Source organism: Dendrobates tinctorius, unplaced genomic scaffold, assembly GCF_039654945.1.
Source record: "Dendrobates tinctorius isolate UK_male_01 unplaced genomic scaffold, ASM3965494v1 ptg000022l, whole genome shotgun sequence".
Classification (NCBI taxonomy): Eukaryota; Metazoa; Chordata; class Amphibia; order Anura; family Dendrobatidae; genus Dendrobates; species Dendrobates tinctorius.
Genome location: NW_027361690.1, coordinates 67,663,082 through 67,686,644, shown reverse-complemented (window position 1 = coordinate 67,686,644; position 23,563 = coordinate 67,663,082). Strand labels below are relative to the sequence as shown.

Sequence of the window (23,563 nt, the reverse complement as noted above, 5' to 3'; positions counted from 1 at the left end):
ACCCGTGGTATTTGGCAAGATGTTGAGCCAACGCTGCGTGCAGATCCGCTGGGACTGATGGTGTGGTGCAGCAAAGATGGTGTAGCTCCCCACAGGTGGAGCTGTAGTCCCAGGGCAGTGTAGGTGCAATGGATGAGGAGAGGCGCAGAATGGTATAGATGCTGGTACTCAGGTGTAACGGTGCGGAATAACTGGAGGACACCAGGGTGTGCGGTTCCAAGGCACTGTTTGCAGTTCACACACGCCCGCCTCCGTACTATGTTCTCCAGGTCAGGGCTCCAGCCAACCTCCAGGCCAGATAGGGTTCTCCCTTCCACACTCCGCCAACATGTACCTTTACTGAACGACTCCTCCAATGCGCCTTTAGGTGCAAAGCCCTCCAGTAATTAGTTACCCTGGAATGCCTCTAGGTGTTCCTAGTCTCTACTTGTATGACAGACAGCTGTAGCCTGCTTCGGGGACTCTACTTGTGGTGCTGAATTACCGTACTGACGGTGGTTCTGGTGTTGCATTCAAGCACTGAATGTGGTCCTGCAGCCGCATTTATTTACAGACCGTGGTTCTGGCGCCACATTCATGTACTGAAGGTGTTTCTGGTGCCGCATTCACGTACTGACGGTGATTCTGATCTTCAAGACACGTAGCAATCTAAAATGTGCTTCATCGCTGTGTTAAAACTTAAAAATACTCAAAACTTAAGAGATTTGAGGTTATGTGGAGGATTTGGTGAATTTCTGCTCCAAAAACTAAGTTTAGGTTAGCGTGTGTTCACACTGACCTCTGGAGCAAAAACTCTTGAAATCCTCAAAACTTGATTGTGGTGATGTATTAACGTACTGATGGTGGTTCTGGTGATGTATTGATGCAAGTATCCTTTTACATTTTTTTGCGGCCCCTGGGATTGGTTCAATATGGCAATGTGGCACTTAGACCAAAATATTTTGCGCACCCCTGACCTATAGAAACAGATTATTAAACGACCGGCTGTTGTTTAATTTTCCGCCTCATACAGTGCATATGGACCCATGTGTACAATTGTGGCCAGAGGTTTAGAGACGGACACATTTTGAAACAGCAAACTTTGTGAAAACCAATCTTTTTAGCTCTTTTTACTAGTGATGAGCGAGTATACTCATTACTCAAGATTTCCCGAGGATGCTCGGGTGATCTCCGAGTATTTGGATGTGCTCGGAGATTTAGTTTCTGTCACCGTAGCTGCATGATTTGCGGTTGCCAGCCAGCAGCCGCAAATCATGCAGCTACGGCAACAGAAACTAAGTCTCCGACCACATCTAAATACTCTTGAGATCACCCAAGCATGCTCGGGAAGCCTCGAGTAACGAGTATACTCGCTCATCACTACTTTTTCCATTTTTATTGACAAATACATCAAGTTGTTTTTTTTTTTAAAATCAGTAAACTTTTATTGAATTATAATAACAGCAAGAATCAGGATCATTATACATACAGCACATATACATGAATCTCCAAATATCATACAGGTTTTCCCGAAATGTCTAACAATAAGCAACTTTCCCCATCTCCAACTACACCCCACTGTCCTACTCCTGGTGTGTAATCCACCAAATAGGCTGTTTTTAGCCAAGTATTAATAGGTAGAAAACACTATCTTTTGCCAGCCCCTTGGATAAAACCATACCACGTCCAGTCCATTTACCCCATTGTTTACCAATCCGTTGCTCCCCATTTATCATAAATTTTTTTCATTAATATTGTGTGATTCAGACACCAAACAGTCTCATCTATTGAGGGAGGGCTATCGGCCAACCAGTACTAATCAATAAATTTCCTGGCTATCAGAATGTTTTAAATATGGCCAACTGAACTGGATTTGATCCTCCAACCTCCCCCACCATGCCCAAAACATAGGACTTCAGACTGCGTGGAACATCAAACTTGTAAAACTCCATAATCAGCTTCCCTACAGCTCAGCCTAATTAGAGCAGGCCCACAAAGACATCAAGTTTATGCAAAGACTCAATATTTACAGGGATGGTAATTATTTTTCAAGACTTCTGCACTCCATCCTGAAATGCTGAATTACCAGTTCCTGGGCCAAATCCTCACTGAGGACAAGCCATTCTTGTCTAATCAGTGCTTCTGTGTTGTTTGTTTGTCCACCCACTTTTTGAGGATTAACCACAGGTTCTCATTGGTATTGAGATCTGGGGAGTTTTCTAGCTGTGGCCCTAAAATTTCTATGTTTTGTTCACTGAGGCATTTAGTTATCACATTCACCTTGTGACGTTGCTCTATCATGCTAGGAAAAAGCATTGTTCATCACCACATTGCTACTGGATCGCTGGAAGAAATTGCTCTTAGAAGATGTTTAGTTACCATTCTTTTTTTCATGGCGGTGATCTCAGGCAAAATAGTGAGTTCACTCCATAGATGAAAAGCAGTCCCACATATGAATGGTCTCGGGATGCTTTACTGTTGGCATGACACAAGACTCATGGTATTCTATCACCTTTTCTTCTCCGATCAGTCATTGTTCCATATGTTCCAAATAGTCTGACACAGGCTTCGGAGAAATTTACTTCAACTCAGAGCTCTAGAGTCCAATCCCTGTACTTACTGCAAAGATATTTTCTCTAATGAAGCCGCCCCCCTCAACCTGCGACAATTCATGTGTGGGGATTGCATTACATCCAGTATCAAAACTTAGTCCGTAACTGCTCACCCTTCCAAAGGACAGCTCAGTCCTACTACATAGATGCATGCTCCATGAAAGGTTACACAGGCATTAGTGCGATGCCTTTTTATTAGTCTCAAAGATTAAGGTGACTATACTGACCATAGTGTGCAATCACAGGTCACATACCATTTTTCTACAGCAGTTTGGAGAATAGACAACTGATCATTATGGGTAATCTTCATGGGTTGGACAAAATAATGGAAACACCTAACGTTTTGACATCATAATCCTCGAACATATTATAAACATGCAAACCGTGACATATGGTAATGTTTTGTAGTTGATTATTTGTGTTATGTGATATGTGTATGTAAATTAACTTTTTGTTTTGCAGAATTGTAAGAAGATTGATGAGAATCTGATACCAATGGCATACCCCTCATATTTTCAAAGAGGCCAAATTGTCGGTGCTCATATGGCAGGCGCTAGTGTAACAGAAAGTGCCCGAATGCTTCGCGTGCCAAGAGGTACTGTCTCCAAAGTAATGACTGCGTTTGAAAGAGAAGGAAAAACGTCCGCAGCAAAGCACAGGTCCGGCCGAAAGTCGAAGTTGACTGAGAGAGACCATCAGACTCTAAAGCGAATTGTGAGAGAGGATCGCAAGATCACGGCTCCGAAAATCACTGCTGAGCTCAATGAACACCTACAGAACCCAGATTCCATGAAAAATGTTCGTCGGGAGCTGCACAAATCTGGATTCCACGGAAGAGCTGCAATTGGAAACCCGCTGCTCTCAATGACAAATTTTTCCAAGCGTTTAGAGTAGTGTAGAAACCTCCAGAATTGGTCCCTCGAGCAGTGGAAACATGTGATATTCTCAGACGAATTATCGTTTACCCTATTTCCGACATCCGGCCGAGTGTACGTTTGGAGACAGCCGAAAGAAGCATTCCATCCAGACTGCCTTCTCCCAACCGTAAAACATGGCGGAGGTTCTGTGATGATCTGCGGTGCTATTTCGTGGAGATCTGCCGGGCCAATGATATCCCTTCATGGAAGAATTAACATCCGCGATTATTTAGGCATTTTGGGCGACCAAGTGCATCCTATGGTTCAAGCACTGTTCCCGGAGGGGAACGCCATCTTTCAGGATAATAATGCACCAATTCTTAGAGCTAGAATCGTTAAAGCATGGCCCGAGCAACATTCTAATGAAGTTGAGCATCTCATCTGGCCCCCACAATCCCCAGACCTCAACATTATTGAGCATTTATGGCCGATTTTAGAGATTCAAGTTAGACGTCGATATCCGCCGCCATCGTCGCTCAAAGAACTGGAGGGTGTTTTAACTGAAGAATGGTCTACAATTCCTTTGGAAACAATTCACACCTTGTATGAATCCATACCTCAGATAATTGAGGCTGTAATCACTGCAAAAGGTGGCCCTACACCATATTAAACTAACTTTTGTTGGTTTCCAGGTGTTTCCATTATTTTGTCCAACCCCTGTATTATCATTTGACATCTTCAGATTAGGCCCACAGTTCACTGTCTATCAATGTGACTCCAAGAAGGTAAAAAAAAAAAAAAAAAAAAAAAATGTGCACACAATCAGCCCAAGTCATTAAATATCCCTTTACACAGATCAAACAGCGGCACGATATGACCGCGGATCAGTAAACAGTTACTGATCGGCAGTTGTTTGAATACCTGGTCGAACAGGCAGACCAGAGTAAACGATACACTATACTAGATTCTTTATACGGAAAGATAATCGTGAAACGGGCGTTTTTAACAACATTCATTAATGATAATTTTGAAGCAAGTTCCTCTTAAGACAGGTGTTGAATACTCCTCAACTGGCTAGAATACTACATGCCGTGCTTATTTTGGTGTGGAAACGCCAAAAGTTTCAACATTTTTGTGCAAATTTCGAGTTGTGTACAACTTTTGTGACCTTTCAAAGGTAAAAATACTTTGATGAATTGGGAACTCTGTCTTTACAATCTAGCTATGGAAGTACCCATCTGGTAGATTAGCCTCAGCTACATCAGCACTCGTGTAAGATGGCGCTCAACCTGAAAAGTTAAAGCATATCATGGAAAGCGACAGTCACAGCACATGCATGGAGAGCCCAACACACAGCCACGACACATGCAGTTCCGATGCCGATCAGCTGTTCAGCCGGAGGGATCCAGGAAGCCGGGTTACCGCTCTAGCTTATGCGGCAAGCGCTATAGCCTGCGAAATAAGCGGGGAACCGAAGATATTCGCTCAACTTTATCCGTGTGCTGTCTGTGATTAATATCGCAAAGTATAAGTGAAGCTTTGAAATTTATCAATACTGAAAAATCACTGAAGGTTAAAATTGACTCTAACCAAACGCTGATGACACTTGGACTGTTCTTATGTGTACGTGATCAATCATGATCACACGTCTGAATAGAACCTTATAAATACTACAGCACTGCTGCCACAAGCAATAAAGAAGCAATGGTGCATGAAGGAAAAGGAAGACTACTACTACTACTGCAATTATGAGAAACTGGGTCTGAGCAGAAAAAGTTTCATTGTGCATTCTGTGCATATATGGGTGTGACCGCCCTGTTTCTGAGTTGGAAAATCCATTCTGTCTGGTCTATACTATTACTGGTGGTTCAGTCCCTCTGTCCTTGTTCACATTTAAGTCACTTGACAAGTGGAAAGGTTTTAAATACAAGAGTTAGGACTGTCCCACAAGGGTTGCCTTGACTTGGGATGGCTTCTACATTATTTTGATCAAAATTATGCTAACTAAATACCCTTATTATTACTACCTTCATGCAATTTTTGAAATATATTTTTTACTTTTTTATTCCAGGATATTTGTTTTGTGTTGTTTTTGGTTTACTACTGCAATTATATTTGAATAAATTAATGGCTGAAGTCTAAAGGGACCTTTACACATAGCGATATCGCTAAAGCGTCACAGATTTTGTGACGCAGCAGCGATATCGCTATGTGTGATATTTACCTCCGACCGACTCCCCCGCTGATTATCGCTGATCGCGCGAGATCGTGCAGCTCCTTTGCTCATCGGCAGCTTCCTGCTGGCGCCGACGAGCGACGCGTGGACGAGTGCGGGAGGACGTCAGGATCGCCGCGTCTGAAAGGTAAGTAACAACCGCTGCTGTGCCGCTATATCACTGTGAGATCTGCCTGTGTGACAGCTCACTAGCGACCATTTAGTGATGCACCAGCAATCCTGACCGGGTCGTATCGTGGTCGGGATCGCTGGTGCATCGCTAATTGTAAAGGGGCCTTTATTCAAGGGTCACTGGGTTTTTTTTATGTCCACTCATCAGTTTGCAGGTACAGTTTTAATCCCTAGGGCAGTGAAAATCTGACAGAACAGTCTGTTTTTGCTCACCGACTCATTCACTTGATTGGGTGAGGTGTGCCTGAAAATTGGTCCACTGCAAGCAAAAACAATGCAATAAGACCCTGAGAAAGTAATTCAGTTTAAGTAAATTGATGATTAACACGGACGTGACTAACCCCTTAATGAAAATCTGTCAGCAGGTTTTGGCTACCTAATCTGAGAGCAGCATAATGTAGGAAGCAGGGCTGTGGAGTCGGTAAGCCAAACCTGCGACTCCGACTCCTCAATTTCCCTTACACCGACTCCGACACATATTGCTTATATTTAATTGAAAAATTTATTGTAGTACAATGTGAACCTCAGACATTTAATCATTTTTATGATCCAATAATCAAGATATTTAGATAGAACAGAATATATATTGGTGTACTACCCGGTTTTCATTCTTTTTGGTACAGATACGATATGGATAGACAGATATGGATAAATGGATATATAGATAGAGCAGATTTCTAATCTGCTTTTGCTATTGAAAACATTATCTATGAGCTCAAAAACCTTTCAGGTGATGCAGTTTTTTTAAAAAGATGATCAGCTTTTGCAGCTGAAAAACGTATCCTCAAAAAACACAGGAAAAATGCTGTGTGTGAATGTAGCCTTAGATCAGGAATAGAACAGCCATTTATAGGACATTTCATAACTTTCCCAAACTCCTATGAAAAAATATTCAGCACATCCTGCATTGAATTACTGTACCCAATTTATTATATATTTTAGGAGTCGGAGTCGGTCCATTTTATACCGACTCCAACTCCGACTCCACCAAAATGAGCACCGACTCCGACTCCACGACTCCGACTCCACAGCCCTGGTAGGAAGAGACCAAGTCCAACGATGTATCACTTAGTTTACTGGGTGCAGCGGTTCTGACACAGAGATTTTAGATTTAACATGAAGCAGAACTGAGGCAGCTAAACCCACACACATCACAGTTTTTATGTACACTGTATATAGACAGTGAGCTTCTCATCAGAGGCGGAAGAGTGGTTGGGCCAGAACCCACTGTGCGCTCTGGTCAGTGATAATCTCCTGCTGATAAAACACTCATTGTATTGAAACAACAGCACACAGCCTAATAAGTGACAAGTTTAAAATCAGTATCTCAGCTCTTACCTGAATCTATTCTCAGATTACAACACAAAAATCTGCTGACGGATTCCCTTTAAGGGTATAAGTACACTGAATTATTTGGACACTTTTTACTTCATACGTTGAGTGTTTTCAATATTTCTTTTCCAGTTTCGGCAGAACCTCTTAGAATCCATTCCAAGGTTGACAAAGTCACAGTGAGGAAATAAAAGATTCAAAATCCCCCCCCCCCCCCCCCAAAAAAAAAAAAAATTTATGGCTGTGTTTTTTTTTTCTCCATCAAAAGCTCTGTGCGACAAAGGTATGTGAATATGTAGATTTTTTTTTTGTGGTGGTCAAAAACATAGCTGGAGCTGAGGGTCATTAGCATATAGCATTCAATGCTCTTGCATTTGATGCTATACACTAGTTTGACTCTGGCCTTAGGCCTCTTTCACACTTCAGTTTTTTACAATCAGTCACAATCCGCCAGGTTTTTAAAAAAACAGATCCTCAATTTTTTTTTGAGGATCCGTTTTTTTTCCCCATTGACTTGCATTAATGGCCGATTTTGACGGATTGCTGTCCGTTGCATCCGTTTTTTTTGAGGATCCGCCAAAAGTTGCTGTCCGTCACCATCCTCAAAGATTTCCAAACGGAGCTTGTAACGTTTTTTTCTCTGGCGGATCCTCCAGACACTCATTTAACCCGAAATTCTTTCTGGGTGCCCTCATTTTCAGGATCCGTCTGAAAACGGATCCTGTGCCATCCGTTCACATCAGTTCAAAATGGATCCGCTTGTCTAACTTTTTGGCGGATTTGAACTGATGCAAAAAATTGAAGTGTGAAAGAGGCCTTACACGTGTTGTGCTGGAACGGTTTTTCATCCATTACGGATGATATCCCCCTTATTTGGTCCTTGGTCTCCCCCTGTTGAGTCAGAGATGAAACGAGTCATCAGCACCATAGGGCAAATTTTCATTGATCCCTGTAATTTCATGTGGGGAAATGTGTGGCCTTGTTGTAACAATGGCCCCCACCCCCTTTCCTTCACCAGGTGAATAGGATTTATCCTGATCCATCCGGTACTAGGACAACACCGAACCACGGTGAGATCATTATCTGGGTTACACTGCTTATTACATTTCTTTCACAATATACTGGCTTCCTTTATCCTTACCAGTGCTGGCCATTTGTATACCTTATCTGCGTGTCAGTATGTTTTTTATCTTCACTAGCTCGTCGGCCTTTAATTTTTATAATAATGAAAAGTTATATTTTAATCGTACACTCTACCTCACTGCTAATATTGTATATTGCTACCTGATTTGTCGTACACAACCAAACTATTACTGGATTTTTTTCTTCATGAAAAGCTCTGTGCAACATAAGGGTATATGGAGATTTTTTTTTTTGTGGTGGTCAAAAAGTGTTTTGTTTTTTTTTTAACGAAAACGATATCTGGATACATGCCATCTTCGTGAAGTTTTTCTTATCTCCTGAAGGTATTTCAAAGACATTTTGAAGCGTTTTGCGAGTTTTTTTCCTCAGTCGATTTTTTGCAGCCTTTTGATTGGACTGCACCTAGTTTACAGTGTTTTTCTTCAGCAGAGCCTTCAATGAAGTAGTGTGCACCTTCTTTTCTGACACCAGGTGTTTATCAAAGCCATAAATGAAAAAGAACACTCCAAAGACTGAACATGTCACCGACAAAGCAGTTTTACAATAGAAATAGCAAGAGTCGTTCTAACATTTTAAAGTGATTTTTAGGGCTTTTAGAGCGGACCCGCTGCCAATACCACCTCAGTAACCTCCGTGTGCAAGGACTTTGATGCCACATACACACATTCAGTATTTGGTGAGTTTTTTTACCTCAGTATTTGTAAGCCAAGATGAGGAGCGGAATAATCAGAGGAAAAGTATACTAGAAACACGTCACTAAATCTGTATTTATCACCCACTCCTGGTTTTGGCTCACAAATACTGAGGTAAAATACTGACCGATCACTGAATATGTTTGAACGTCACCTAAGGCCATGTTCACACGTTGTGTTTTTGCTGCTTTTTTATGCAAATTAAAAGCTGCGTTTTACAGTACCAGCAAAAAGCAATGAGATATCAGAAATCTGATACACACTTTTTTTCCTGACTGAGTGACGTGCGTCACTTAGAAACCCGATGTGTACCTTAGTTACCAGCTCCCTGCATCAGCGCGCTGGTAACTAAGGTACATAGAGGGTTTCTAAGCAAAGCGCTTAGAAACCCTGTGTTCACCTTAGTTACCAGCTGATCGCTGGTCTCCCGCAGCGATGCGTGCTGGCCAGCGGGAGACCGGCGACCAAAAAAATGTCCAGGGCTTTCCTACAGCGATCAGCGATACCGGCAGGGGGGCCGGTCGCTGATCGCTGTCACACACAGCGATCTCGCTGGTGAGATCGCTGTTACGTCACAAAACTTGTGACTCAGCAGCGATCTCGCTAGCGAGATCACTATGTGTGACGGGGCCCTAAGAATGGTGTAAAACGCCAAAAGTCACAACATTTTTGAGTAGCCTTGCATAGCTCAAAAATTGTGCAGCTGTTCAAAGCTTTGTATTACAAATTGGAAAAGCTTTGATAAATAGGGACCTTTGATATTCTACATTACACTGATATTCACATGAATAGAAGTTGTACAGAATGCAAACTGTTCTCTAAGAAGTCATTTGTACCGTGTGCAATGCTGTGATTATGCTGTCACACTTGTAAGCACTAAATGCGACGATTGCAGCATTGGCAGCTGTGGCCTTAAATAAAGCTCAGAGAGGAATATAGAGAACAGAGATAGGGAGAGTTGAGGCACAGAAATAACCTGAATGTGTGAGAGATTGGAGTATATTCAGACAATGAAGTGCAGTTGAAAAAAAAAATGCATCAAAGAAAAACCGTCACGTTTTAAATGTAAAATTAATGTTTCACTCGCAGAAAAACTCAACCATTGAAAACTGCAGGAAACTGTAGCAAAACATGCAGTGTGTTTTCTGCTTCAATCACAACTCAGCGTGTGAATGTAAAGGTGCAATTATCCAAGGCCTCTCTCACACGTCCATGTTTTTCAGTATATGTGCTATTCCTTTCATGGATGCCACACATACCCATGATAACCTGTGGCACTACATACACGCCTGTGTTTTTGCACAGACTGTATATTTGTGCACCACACACGGACACACCAGGGCCGTGGAGTCGGTAAACCAAACCTCCATATCCTCCAGGTTTGTGTGTGCCCCGGGCGACAGAATCTCAGTGGGCCCCTTTAACATATCCCACGATTCATGATGCACAGATATGGCAGAGAAATTTAGGTATACTACAAAGTCAAAGATTTCACTTACTTTTGACATTACATGCGTGATACTGATTGTAAATTCTACAATAGCGCAGAAACTGGTGAATCATCGCAGCGTACAGTGCGTCCTCTGGGAGGGAAAGTGGGTGGGATCAAACGTCTCCAGTCAGAGTGACTGCAGACTTTTCATTTTAGACCGGACAGTATAGTCCATCACATAGTCCTCCATACAGAATCATGGGCGCCACATAGAAATCCATGCAGTATTATGGGCACCCCATAGTCCTCCATACAGTATTATGAGCACCCCATAGTCCTCCATACAGTATTATGGGCACCCCATAGTCCTCCATACAGTATTATGGGCACCCCATAGTCCTCCATACAGTATTATGGGCACCCCACAGTCCTCCATACAGTATTATGGGCACCCCACAGTCCTCCATACAGTATTATGGGCACCACACAGTCCTCCATACAGTATTATGGGCACCACACAGTACTCAATACAGTATTATGAGCGCCACATAGTCCTTCATACAGTATTATGGGCACCACATAGAGCTCCATACAGTATACTTAATGGAGCCCTATGTGGTGCCCATAATAATGAGCGCAATATATGGCTCCATTCAGAATAATGGGTCCCGTATAATGTTCCATACAGAATAATGGACTCAATATAATGCTCCACACAAAACGGACCCCATAAAATGCTTCATACAGAATAATGGATCTAATATAATGCTCCATACATAATAATGCACCATATATTGCCCCATACAGAATGATGGACCCCAAATAATGCTTCTTACAGAATTATGGAGAGCAAATAATGCTCCATACAGAATGATATACCTGATACAATGCTTCATATAGAATAATGGACCCCATAAAATGCTCCATGTAGAATAATGGGCTCCATACAATGCTCCAGACAGAATGTGCCCCATATAATGCTCCATACATAAAAAAAATAATCAAATACTCACCTCTCCTTGTTCCGTGCAGGCTACAGCTCCCATCTCCTTAACATCTTTTGAACTTCTGCACTGCTCAGCGCAGAGGGTGCACTGTAGTGACGTTGTCGAATCATCTGCCCTGAGACATCACAGAGTCAGAAGAAGCAGAACAGAACGGAGCTGCACAGGAGCAGAGAGAGGTAGGTATTTCAAACACCAAGCAAAGAAACATAAGGATGGCACTCACCGTTCATAATATCCACCTTTATTGCACATATAAAATCTTCGGCAGGGAAGCAATGTGCATGGTAAGAGGACGGCTGTTTCGCGCAGCTGCGCTTCCAAGGGTCCTACGTGTGTATGCAATAAAGGTGGATTTTATAAACAGCGAGTGCCATCCTTATTTTTCTTTGCTTGGATTCTGAAATTGACTGTTTTAGGGATAGAGCACCCGTGTTTTATTGTGAGGAATCAATTGGCGATATAACTGTGCCGATGATTTGCTTCTTTCTTTGGACGTATTTCAAACAGTTCAAAGCACTGGAACTGGCTGTTTTTGGCAGAGCATCGTTCAATGTGAACAGGACCTCTGCTGCCAAAAACAAGGCAACTTATATGCACTGAGCGATCCATTGGATTGTTCTGTGCAGATCTAAAGCGCTGTCTGCAGTAACCCCTTCACGCCGCAGCCCTTTTTCATTTTTGCATTTCTGTTTTTCGATCCCCTTTTTCCCCAGAGCCACAACTTTTTTTTTATTTTTCCATCAATATTGGCACATGGTGGGCTTGTTTTTTGCAGGACGTGTTGTATTTATGAATGACACCATTGGGTTTACCATATCATGTACTGGAAAACAGGAAAAAAAAAATACCAAGTGAGGTGAAATTGCAAAAAAAAAAAAGTGCAATTCCAACAACTGTTTTTTTTTTTTTACCATATGCTAAAACTGACCTGCCATTATGATTCTCCAGGTCATTATGAGTTCGTAGATACCAAACATGTCTAGGTTCTTTTTTTATTTAGATGAAGAAAAAAATACAGAGTTTAAAAAAAAAAACAAACATCCCCAACGTTTTCCGAGACCTGTAGTGTCTCCATTTTTCGTGATCTGTGGCTGGGTGAGGGCTTATTTTTTGCGGGCCAAGATGACATATGCAATGATACCATTCTGGTGTGAATACAATCTTTTGATCGTCCGGTATTGCATTTTAATTCAATATTGCGGAGACCAAAAAACGTAAATCTGAAGTTTTTAATTTTTTTTTATCACTACGCCGTTTACCCATCAGATTCTTTTTTATCTTGATAGAGCGGGAGATTCTGAAAGCAGTGATACCAAATATGTGTATATTTTTATTTTTTCTTTATCGTTTTATTTTGAATGAGGCAAATTGGAGTGATTTAAACGTTTATATTTTTATTTTTTAATATTTTTAAAACTTTTTTTACTTTTCACTTGCTTCTATAGTTTCCATGGGAGACTAAAAGCTGCGATAATCTGATCGCCTCACTTTCTATAAGCACGGACTGCTGAGCGGCGTTCATAGCAATACAGCAATGACAACCACAGGGGTCTGCTGCAGACCCCGGGTTGTCATACCAACCCATCCACGACCCGTGGTCATGTGACTAGAGCACCGATGGACAGAATTTAGTGACGTTCTTCCTGCGCGATCATATTAAATGCTGCTGTGAAAGATTTGACAGCGGCATTTAACAAGTTAACATTCGCAGGTGGATCGCATGTCAGCTGTTCAAAAGAGCATGTGACCTGTGGAAGCACACTGTGTGTGCGAAACGACCGTTGTTACTCTTAAATTTAGCTCCCGTTCTCCTGTCAAGGATTTCCCAATAAAGTCTTGAAAGTTTCACCCGGTGAGTGCCATTCAATTCTTTTTTTGCTGGTTATATTCATGGACTTTGCAGTTTCATGTTAATGAGCACCTGCGGGTTGTTTGGGATATATAGCCGGCTGCGGCTCCTGCAAACTATTTTACCGGTGTGAGCTAGGCAGCGGTGCCGTCCAGCTGCTTTCCTTTGGACTAATCAGGTCAGTTTTAGCATTTAGTAAACCTAGCAAAAAAGCCAAACAAAAAACAAGTGTGGGATTGCACTTTTTTTTTTGCAATTTCACTGCACTTGTAATTTTTTTCCAGTTTTCGAGTACACAACATGGTAAATCCACAGGTGTCGTTGAAAAGAACAACTCATCCCACAAAAAAATAAGCTCTCACATGGCCATATTGATGGAAAAATAAAAAAGTTATGGCTCTGGGAAGAAGGGAAGCGAAAAACAAAAATGTAAAACCGAAAAAAGCTCTGGGGGTCAGTTAAGGCGTTAAACAACCACACAACAGATTTCATCAATCAAGGTAGCATTTTAATCAGTATAACGGCGCCGACCTGACACTGTGTATAGGTTTCTGTGCACAACCCTACTGACAGGTTCAATTTCAAGGAAATGTGTTGTCATTTTGATTTTTGCATTATTATTAATTCTATAATTTATTTTAAAAACAATATAAAATGTCGTGTTTACACATTTATTAATATTTTCTACAGCCGCTGGGACCTGACATTTTCAAGTGTGTTAAGTGTCTAAGCACGACATTTAAAGCAAATATGGCAGCCCCAGGCAATAGGCAAGTGTCCAACTGCATCTCCTACACCAGGGTTCCTCAACTCCAGTCCTCAAGGCCCACCAACAGGTCATGTTTTCAGGATTTCCCTTGCATTGTACAGGTGCAATTATCACCTGGGCAATACTAAGGAAATCCTGAAAACATGACCTGTTGGTGGGCCTTGAGGACTGGAGTTGGGGAACCCTGTCCTACACTATGGCTGCCTCAGCTGTGAACTGGCCACACCTGCTAGGTTGTCTATTCCACAGCTGTAGGGAGATCCAGGAGCCATTTCATAGCAGCCCAGGATGCTCTGAGCTACTATTTCCTATGGTCATCGCTCACTGTTCAACTTAGAGAGGTGGACAACAGGTACCGGGCATTGGTGGAGAGCAAAGAAGACAGGGTGGAGAACTATGAGCACAGGTCAGCATCATGACATTGTACTACTAATACATGGCTACCTAGCTGTTCTCATCAGTGGAAGAATTCACTGCCACATCCCGCTCTCAGGAGAGCATGACTGCAGAGATGGCTTATATCAATGAAAACAGATCGGTATCCTTGTATCAGCCACTCAATGTCGAGCTACCGACCTGTGCTCACCGCTGCTGTCACCAGAGTGTAAGAGCACAGCAGTGTAGTCATGCCACAGCTGGACACTGACTCGGCTCTAGTCAATCAGTGTAAAGACTCAATCAGATGTCCCTGCATTAAAGACACCCTCACTGAACAGAGCCACGTGTCTAAGTTCATCATATGTAATGCAGTATATCTAAGCCCATCAAGCATGATGCAGTCCACCGAGCCATGTATCCAAGCCAGTCATGTGTAATGCAGTCCACAGAACCATGTATCTAAGCCCATCATGTACGACGCAATCCACCAATCCATGTATTTAATTAAGCCAGTCATGATGCAGATTGCTCATGCTTCCTCACAATTTGGTTTCTCAAGTCCTCAGACAGTTCTTTGGTCTTCTTTCTTTTCTCCATGCTCAATGTGGTACACACAAGGACACAGGACAGAGGTTGAGTCAACTTTAATCCATGTCAACTGGCTGCAAGTGTGATTTAGTTATTGCCAACACCTGTTAGGTGCCACAGGTAAGTTACAGGTGCTGTTAATTACACAAATTAGAGAAGCATCACATGATTTTTCGAACAGTGCCAATACTTTTGTCCACCCTCTTTTTTATGTTTGGTGTGGAATTATATCCAATTTGGCTTTAGGACAATTCTTTTTGTGTTTTTCATTTAAGACAAATTAATGAAGATAATAATAAAGAATTTGTGTTTGCAATCATTTTCAGGAAGAAACTGAGTATTATCTGACAGAATTGCAGGGGTGTCAATACTTTTGGCCACAACTGTACCTAAGCCCGTCATGCGAGATGCAGTCTGCTGACCAGTGTATCCCAAGCCCATCATGCACAATACAGTCCACTGAAACCATGTATCTAAGCCTGTCATATGGGATGCATTTCACTGAGCCATGTATTCAAGACCATGAAGTAATAAAAATAAACTAGGCACTCAAATTAAAGATGATTTTTTTTTTTTTTTTACTGTTAATGTAGTCAAGGCAAAAAGTTTCGGCCACATTTGGCCTTTATCAATTACAAACTATACAGGAGTGTCAGGGATTCCTGGGAATCCTGTGGAGATTTAGTGAGGCATGTCTCGGTATGGTCACTTTCACAAGAGTATGGGGCTTCAAGCTGACAAGCAGCGGACGCTGTGTCTTTCTCCAGGCACGTGCACACATCCAGGTCCCCTGGCTTATTTACCATTGGGGATTTTCCTCTTTTACTCTTGTGAAAGTGACCATACCGAGACGTGCCTCACTAAATATCCACAGGATTCCCACGAATCCCTGACACTCCTGTATAGTTTGTAATTGTTAAAGGCCAAATGCGGCCAAAACGTTTTGCCTTAACTACATTAAAAAGTAAAAAAAATTCATCTTTAAGTTGAGTGCCTAGTTTATTATTACTTCATGGTCTGGGATCCTACTACGGCACCTTCCTTAGTAGTGCACACGGTTCTCTACTAATATGTATACAAGACCGTCATGTGTGATGCAGTCTCCTGAGCCATGAATCTAAGCCAGTCATGTGTGATGCAGTCCATTCTGCCGTGTATCTAAGCTTGCAATGAGTGATGCAGACAACTGAGCAGTGATGTAATTGATTACATTTGCAAAATCACTTGTATAGAGTGAGATGGCGCACGTCTAGTCGGAATGTGTATATTGCGTACTTGCAGTCACATGACCCACCAATGTAGCCGTGGGCACCAGACATTCCTCACAGTGCGTGATGTGAGGAGTCAAAGTCTGTATTCCACTAGACTGATTGCAGTCAGAATCGTAGAGTTGGAAGGGACCTCCTGGGCCATCTGGTCCACCCCCCTGCTCAAAGCAGGATGCGCTCAATCATCCCAGACAGATGTCTGTCCAGCCACTGTTTGAAGACTTCTATTGAAGCACTCACCACCTCTCGTGGCAGCCTGTTCAACTCATGGATCACTGTCAAAAAGTTTCTTCTAATATCTAATCTGTGTCTCCTCCCATTCAGTTTCATCCCATTGCTTCTAGTCTTTCCTTGTGCAAATGAGAATAAAGATGATCCTTCTACAATGTGACAGCCCTTGAGATATTTGTAGAAAGCTATTAAGTCTCCTCTCAGTCTTCTCTTCTGCAAGCTAAACATTCCCAAATCATGCAACCTTTCCTCATAAGACAGGGTTTGCAGACTGGTCACCATTCTGGTTGCTCTTCTCTTAACTTGCTCCAGTTTGTTGATGTCTTTTTTAAAATGTGGTGCCCAAAACTGGACACAGTATTCCAGATGAGGTCTGACCAAAGAGGAGTAGAGAGCATATAGACCCTGGATAACCAGTTTAAGAGTATGTGCACACATTAAGTACTTGGTGCAGAAATTTGGGCATCTATTGGCAGGAAAAATGAAGAGTAAAATATGCAAGTTTTTGATGGGATTTTTCCATGTGTTTTTGGTGCAGATTGTTCCCACTCAGGAGTGAAATCTGCAGCAAAAACGGTGAAAGAATTGACATGCTACAGATGTTAAGCTGTACCAAATCTGCAAGTGAAAAGCAAAACGTTTGCATGAGACTTCAGGGTCCTCATTCACTTTGCTGGCATCAGGAAATCTTCATGTTTTATGACAAATCTGCAACAAGTGCACAGGTCCTCATAGGAGAGATTATTAAATTAAAATAAAAAATTAAGGAATGTATGTAAGTTTGTAAGCTGTATTTGAGCTTCCAAGACAAGTGATGGTCAGATTCCACAAAATATTTAGTTTATTACTGCAGTAAGTTTTACCCTTAAGCACTTCATAAATACAAGGCACACGGGTCAGAGACTGAAGAAAAGTGCACAGCCTCTGTATACCGTCATCACTGTCTGTATGCTTACCTGTACCTATATCAGAGGGCAGTAGAGGGTTCAAGCACCTCAATGAAAACTTCAAAGCCCCTAAGGGCAGAAGTTCCATAGAAAAACAAAACTGACCAGGAAACCTAAACACATATTGTTTAGTGATGTTTTGGTGCTTCATGTAGATGTTCCCCTCACCCAGGAATTTAATTGCAAGATTAAAACAAAAATTCTACTATGTAAATCTGAGGGTATGTGCACACGTAGTTTTTAGGTTGTGCGGATTTTGTTGAAAAATCCGCAGGACAAAAGTCCTGCGGTTTATCTGCGGATTAGGCTGGGGTTTATCACTTTATAATGGATAGGTGTGAAACCTCAGCGAAATCCGCACAAAGAATTGACATGCTGCGGATTGTAACCCGCAGCAAAACTGCATGGAAAAATCCACAGCATGTGCACAGCGTTTTTTTATTTCCATAGGAAATAAAGGTACTGTACAACGCAGCAGAATCCGCAGTGTGTGCACATACCATTAGGATGTGTGCACACGCTGCGGTTCCGCAGTGGATTTGGCAGCTGCGGGTCCGCAGCAGTTTTTGCTGCGGTGTACAGTACCATTATTCCCTATGGGAATAAAAAAAACGCAGTGCAGACGGTGCGGATTTTTCCTCGCGGTTTTGAAACCGCAGAAAGAATTGACATGTCGGTTCTTTCTGCGGATTCCGCTGTGGTTTGCCACCTCTTCCATTGTGGAGATGAAAAACCGCAGAGCAATCCGCAGGTCTTTTGACCTGCAGATTTACCTGCGATTTTACAAAATCCGCGCGGCCAAATCCGAACCCCAATCTGCAGCGTGTGCACGTAGCCTTAGAGTATGTGCACACCACGTATTTTTCAGGTGGATTCCCTCTGTAAACCCGCCCAAAATGTGATTGCAAAACGCTCAAAAGAATTAACATATGCAGTATTTCTAAGTGTAAATGACTTGTGCATCCGAAAACCTCCAAAAGGAACCTGAAGCCTCCTGCAGTAACCCTCACTCCTCCACACCGCTGCACGACCAGCTCTACCCTCACCTACTGTATCCTCATCTATCCCCTGTTGACTGTGAGCCCTTGCGGGCTGGGTCCTCTCTCCTCCTGTACCAGTTGGTGACTTGTATTTTTTAAGATTATTGTACTCATTTTTATTATGTATACCCCTTTTCAGATGTAAATAAATGGCGCTGTAATAATAAAGAGTAATAAACTGGAAATTACACCAAGCAGATACAGAAAGTGAGCGGTTATTCTTTAGGCATCTTCCTTCTGCCCATACAACTTTTTGAGTTTTCTTAAATGATGAATGGAGAAAACAAAAAGGGCCAGATACTGCAAGCAAAGCGGAAAAAAGAAAAAAAAAAAAACCAAAAAAAAAAAAAACTGGAAAACCGCTAGTAAAAATGCCAGCAATAAAAAAAACTATAAACCAGCAATCAAGAAACAACAAAAAAGTAAAAAAAAAAAAAAAAAAAAAAAAAAAAAGCTTCTAGACAAAAAACACTGATGTGTTCTGAGGAGTCTTCTCCTCTTGGAATACTGTGGGTTTGCACAAACTGTGTGTGCCCGCTCACACTGTGGGTGATGTGCGCTGGTCACCTACTGACAGAGCCAGGCTGCAAATGCTGCATCTCGTGTATCACAAATGACATCTGGTTTTTCTGCGCTTCCCCTAACCCCAGTGCTAGAGAGACTCAGAAATAATTGGTTAAGTTTTCTAATTTGTGCTTTCAGAAGGTAAAGTGCTGAAAAAAAAAAAAAAAAAAAAAACAAACAGAACAAAAAACAAGTCCGTGGGAAACAAAAATGGAATTGCACACAAAGTGAGGGGATAGTTCAGTTCAAGAGTTAAAGTGAGTGAATAGAAAGGGGTCAATGGGTTAATTTGCACAGGGAGAAGGCGTTCTTGGAAACGGAAGTTATGTCACACAGGAAATAAAGCAATTAATAGCAGCCAGTTAGTATGAACGCTGAGCCTGGTTAACAGCGGGAAGGGTTAACAAGCATGGATAAGTTATGGTTAATGAAAAAAAAATCTCTAAGTAAAATAGGTCATGAAAGTTAGATTCGGAATAATAATAATACCACCTTGTGTATAATAACATAAGCACCACGTGTGCACTTGTCCCTGCGGTACATGTATGTGATACTGCTGCTGCCAGCGGCAGCGCCCACTGAGCACAGGCTGCCTCCAGCTGGCTGTCTGAGCTGGGAGTGGCAGGCACAGCTGACATCACACGGAGGGCAGGCCGCCTGCACTGCTGACGCCACCGTTACCAGGAGGCCCAGGAACCAATCACAGCAGCAGCAGACACAAAATGGCCTTTGAACTCCTAGAAAGCAACTTCCTCCTCCTGCGTGTGGAGAGCACAGTGCATCACAGAATGGCAGCCCGGTGCTGCAGCACAAAGGAAAAGCCATTTTGTGACTGAAATAGAAATTCATAAAACACCGAAAGTAGCCGCTTTCCTGCCCAAATCTTCATGGCATTCTTACATATGTCCCCTAGTAACAATGCCCCTTCACAATCGTCTGTTTCTCTCCTCATACATCACAGAAAACACATGTTTTTAATGAAAACTGCTACAGCTTCATCTGAGGCATTTCTCTAAAATGGCTGCCAGTCACAAAATGTACGCCAAGGACAGAGGAGGGCGAGGGCTCTGACTGCAGGAAAGCCCAGCGTTTTATGTGTAGGCTACACGGCAGCACATTACCTCAGACACGTCCCGTACACGTATGACAGAATATTTCAGGGGTTTTACACAGCTGCCCATAGAGACAGTGTATAAAAATGTGTATATATCATTAGGGGAACTGTAGCATAACAAGAAGCACGGCTGCACAGCTAGTCACTGTGTGCTTCATATAATGGCGGCACCATATACCGGTATTCAGCCATAACACACCACTACCACATAATAATCTCTCTATAATAGCAGTATAACAACAATATTCAGCCATAGTACACCAAGAACATACTAATCTCTCTATGATAGTGGTATAATACGATTTAGCTATATTACACCAGTACCAAATACTAATATCCCCATAATAGCAGTATAACCCTATTTAGCCATATTACGTCAATAACATACTGATTTTGCTATTCTATACAATATTCAACCATACAACAATATCACACATGTAACATGTATTAACACGTACAATCTAACGCATACATATTAACATTACACGTACACGTGTAACAATTATCAGCATTACTTCATCAGTAACATCAATATCTCTATAATAGCAGTATAATATATCAATATATAGCATTATCACACATCGCACTGATCTCTAAAATAGCAGTACAATATTCACTGTTGGCCACATTCACATGTTCAGTATTTGGTCAGTTTTTTACCTCAGTATTTGTAAGTCCAAACCAGGAGAGGAACAATCATAGGAAAAGTATACTAGAAACACGTCACCACTCCTGGTCTTAGCTTACAGATACTGAGGTAAAATACTGACCAGATACTGAACGTGGGCCAAGTGTATATTACTACTTCTTCCCTCAGTACCAGTCTGGCATTTTTTCTTTATGACCATAATGTAAGACATGTACAGCACCCTGGAATTAATGGTGCTTTTAATATAAATACAATAATATCTCATAGCGCTATAAAATACAATATTCAGGCGTACGTCAATAACACATTCACCAATAACTCTTATAAAGAGCACACATGTTGTAGATACTTTGGGATCACAGGAAATTAGCTTTATATTAAAATTTAAATTCTTTCAAAGAAAAAAGGAACCAGCTGAGATAACGGAAATGTACCACAAGACCCACAGGACTGTACCCATGGGCAAAAGGAAAACAAATAGTTAATAGAACTGGATGATTACTCATGTTAGTATTTGGGCCAAAAGCAAGATAAATACTACTGAGGATGTGCAGTGTTATTATTGATAGTCTACAAAATAAGATACAAATAAATACTATAAACACTAAACAAAATATTATAAAGGAAAAAAATAACATGTAGAAATAAGGGTAATAGGAGATGTATATAACTATTAATAAATGAACACATCACACGGAGTACTAAAATATAAATATATACACACATATACAGTACGTAAAGATTAAAAAGTTGTGAGTATACTCTTATTTTAGAACATGAAAATACATAATTAGTGATTTATTTATATTATTTTCATGTTATCAAATAAAAACCTCAAATATGAACCATGGGAACCAGAAGTAAATATAACACAAGCTGTATGTATGACAATATGAGCAAAAATGACAATAAGCAGCATCATTTATAATAAAACGCCACCATCTGCTCAGGCCACATACAGGGCAGGTGTGAGCGTCAGCCCCGGGGACACGGTACCAGGGAGATGGATGTACTCGGCTCTCCCAGGAGATAGGACAGGGCCTGGATTAGCAGCTACTTTACTCCCAGGCTTTTTCTGTGGCCTGGTGTGTAGTACCATCTATAAAGTGTTACTGAGAAGAAATGGTGCAGTGCAGCAGAGGCCACCAATGTAACAAGGTCATGTAACCAGCAGCAATAACCCCCAAACATGGCTGCACAGGTAACAAGACCCCGAGGCTGGCAGGGGTGAGGGAGGCTGCAGGGGCACAGGTTGGGGGTCTCTGGGCCTCTATACCACCCAGGAGAATTAGGGTGTGGCAATGAGAGTCAAGGTCAGAGCTGCGATACAGGTACAGAATACACCTGGTGGTCTGCACCTTGTGCTTCTACAGGTACAGTGGGACTACAGCCCCCAGTATCTCACAGCTGCCACTCTCGGGGTATGCTGGGAGTTGTAGTTTCTTCCCTCAGAGAAATAAAGGGAAGACTGAATGTGGCAGCTAGTGGGCAGGGAGCAGGCAGGACAGGTGGGCAGCCGTGGTGTGATGCCAGGAGAGGGTCCCCCCCATCATCCCCTTACCTGGATGCATTGCTCCGCGCTGAGCCGCCGCCGCCGTCTTCCTCCTCCTCCGTGCTCTTCATCATCGTTGTGCCCGGGGCAGGGGGCAGGCTGCCGGCCTTGTTAGTACGGGGATGCTGCCCAGGTATTTGCTGTCAAAAGTTGAAGAAAAGGTAAAGACTCCCCCGTGCAGAACCAGCAGCGCCGGGCACATGGTGGGCACATCCGCAGCCCCTCACATGTACACAGACCCCCCAGAGCACACACTCACTGCCATGGGAGACAAGCACCGGCAGGCCGGGGACCGGGCACCACAGGCCGGCGACAGCTCTACACCGACCGCCCGGAGGGGAGATCTGTGATTACGTCATCACACAGAAAAGTGAGAAAAAAAGCCAGAAAATCCCCCAGAATGTGCAGAAAGGAGCGATTCCCAGCGGCTGCAGTGATCGGACGCTCACCTGTCTATTCCATGGGCCGCTCCGACACCGGGGGCGCGCGGACTCCGGAGATCGGAAAACGAGAGAAAAATACAAAACCGAAATAAAAAGGTGAAAAACGAGTAAAAAAGGGGCAAATTCCAAGCGCTGAGGGGGGAGAGGGGCGAGAGCGCGATCCCGGGGCCGGCGGAGGGAGGCAGCCGATCACAGCGCACAAATATGGAGGTGCGCCATGAGCTGGAAAACAACGAGACGCCTCGGCTCCGGAGCGGCGGGGAAAAAAGACGAGAAAAGCGGCGAAAATCGGGGCTTCAGGTCCTTCCAGGGGTCCCGGCGGAGGAGGGGGCACAAGTTCCGCAAAGTTCCCCTGGAGTGAGAGGGAAAGCGCGGAGCCTCTAAGGCACAGCCGCCATCTGTAGCTCCTTCCCAGCTCTGAGCTCTGCCTGTGATTGACACTCTGTACATTTACCCCAGAACTCAGGTGATGCACTGAGGACCCACCCCCTCCTCGCCACCATTACCACAGTCCTAGGAAGGGGCACCCCAGGAGGACAGAGGGGCGCCCTGACCCCCGCAGCGGGCTCTGCACCCTGCACCGGCCACACACTGCAGCCAAGAAGCCGCCTTTGTCTCCATCGCCTCAGTAAACCTTGCAGTCCTTGGGATAATTCACTTCCTCTCTGGACAGGAAGTAAGCCATTTTGTGAGGAAAGGTTTTTTAAAAT

General features: G+C 42.8%; 1 protein-coding gene across 4 annotated transcripts in view; it reads right to left on the bottom strand.

The window, feature by feature from the left end:
- CHD2 (chromodomain helicase DNA binding protein 2) overlaps positions 1 to 23,043 on the bottom strand; it is a 157,202-nt gene extending 134,159 nt beyond the window's left edge. For 3 of the 4 annotated variants that reach the window (XM_073568749.1, XM_073568751.1, XM_073568753.1), the window contains exons 1-2: positions 22,670 to 22,853; positions 22,420 to 22,550 (exon numbers count right to left, since the gene is read on the bottom strand). In XM_073568749.1, the coding sequence (XP_073424850.1) occupies positions 22,420 to 22,550; positions 22,670 to 22,675 (137 nt within the window). In that variant the 5' untranslated portion in view covers positions 22,676 to 22,853. The other variant, XM_073568752.1, reaches the window with a different exon arrangement.
- Positions 23,044 to 23,563: the final 520 nt, after the last annotated feature.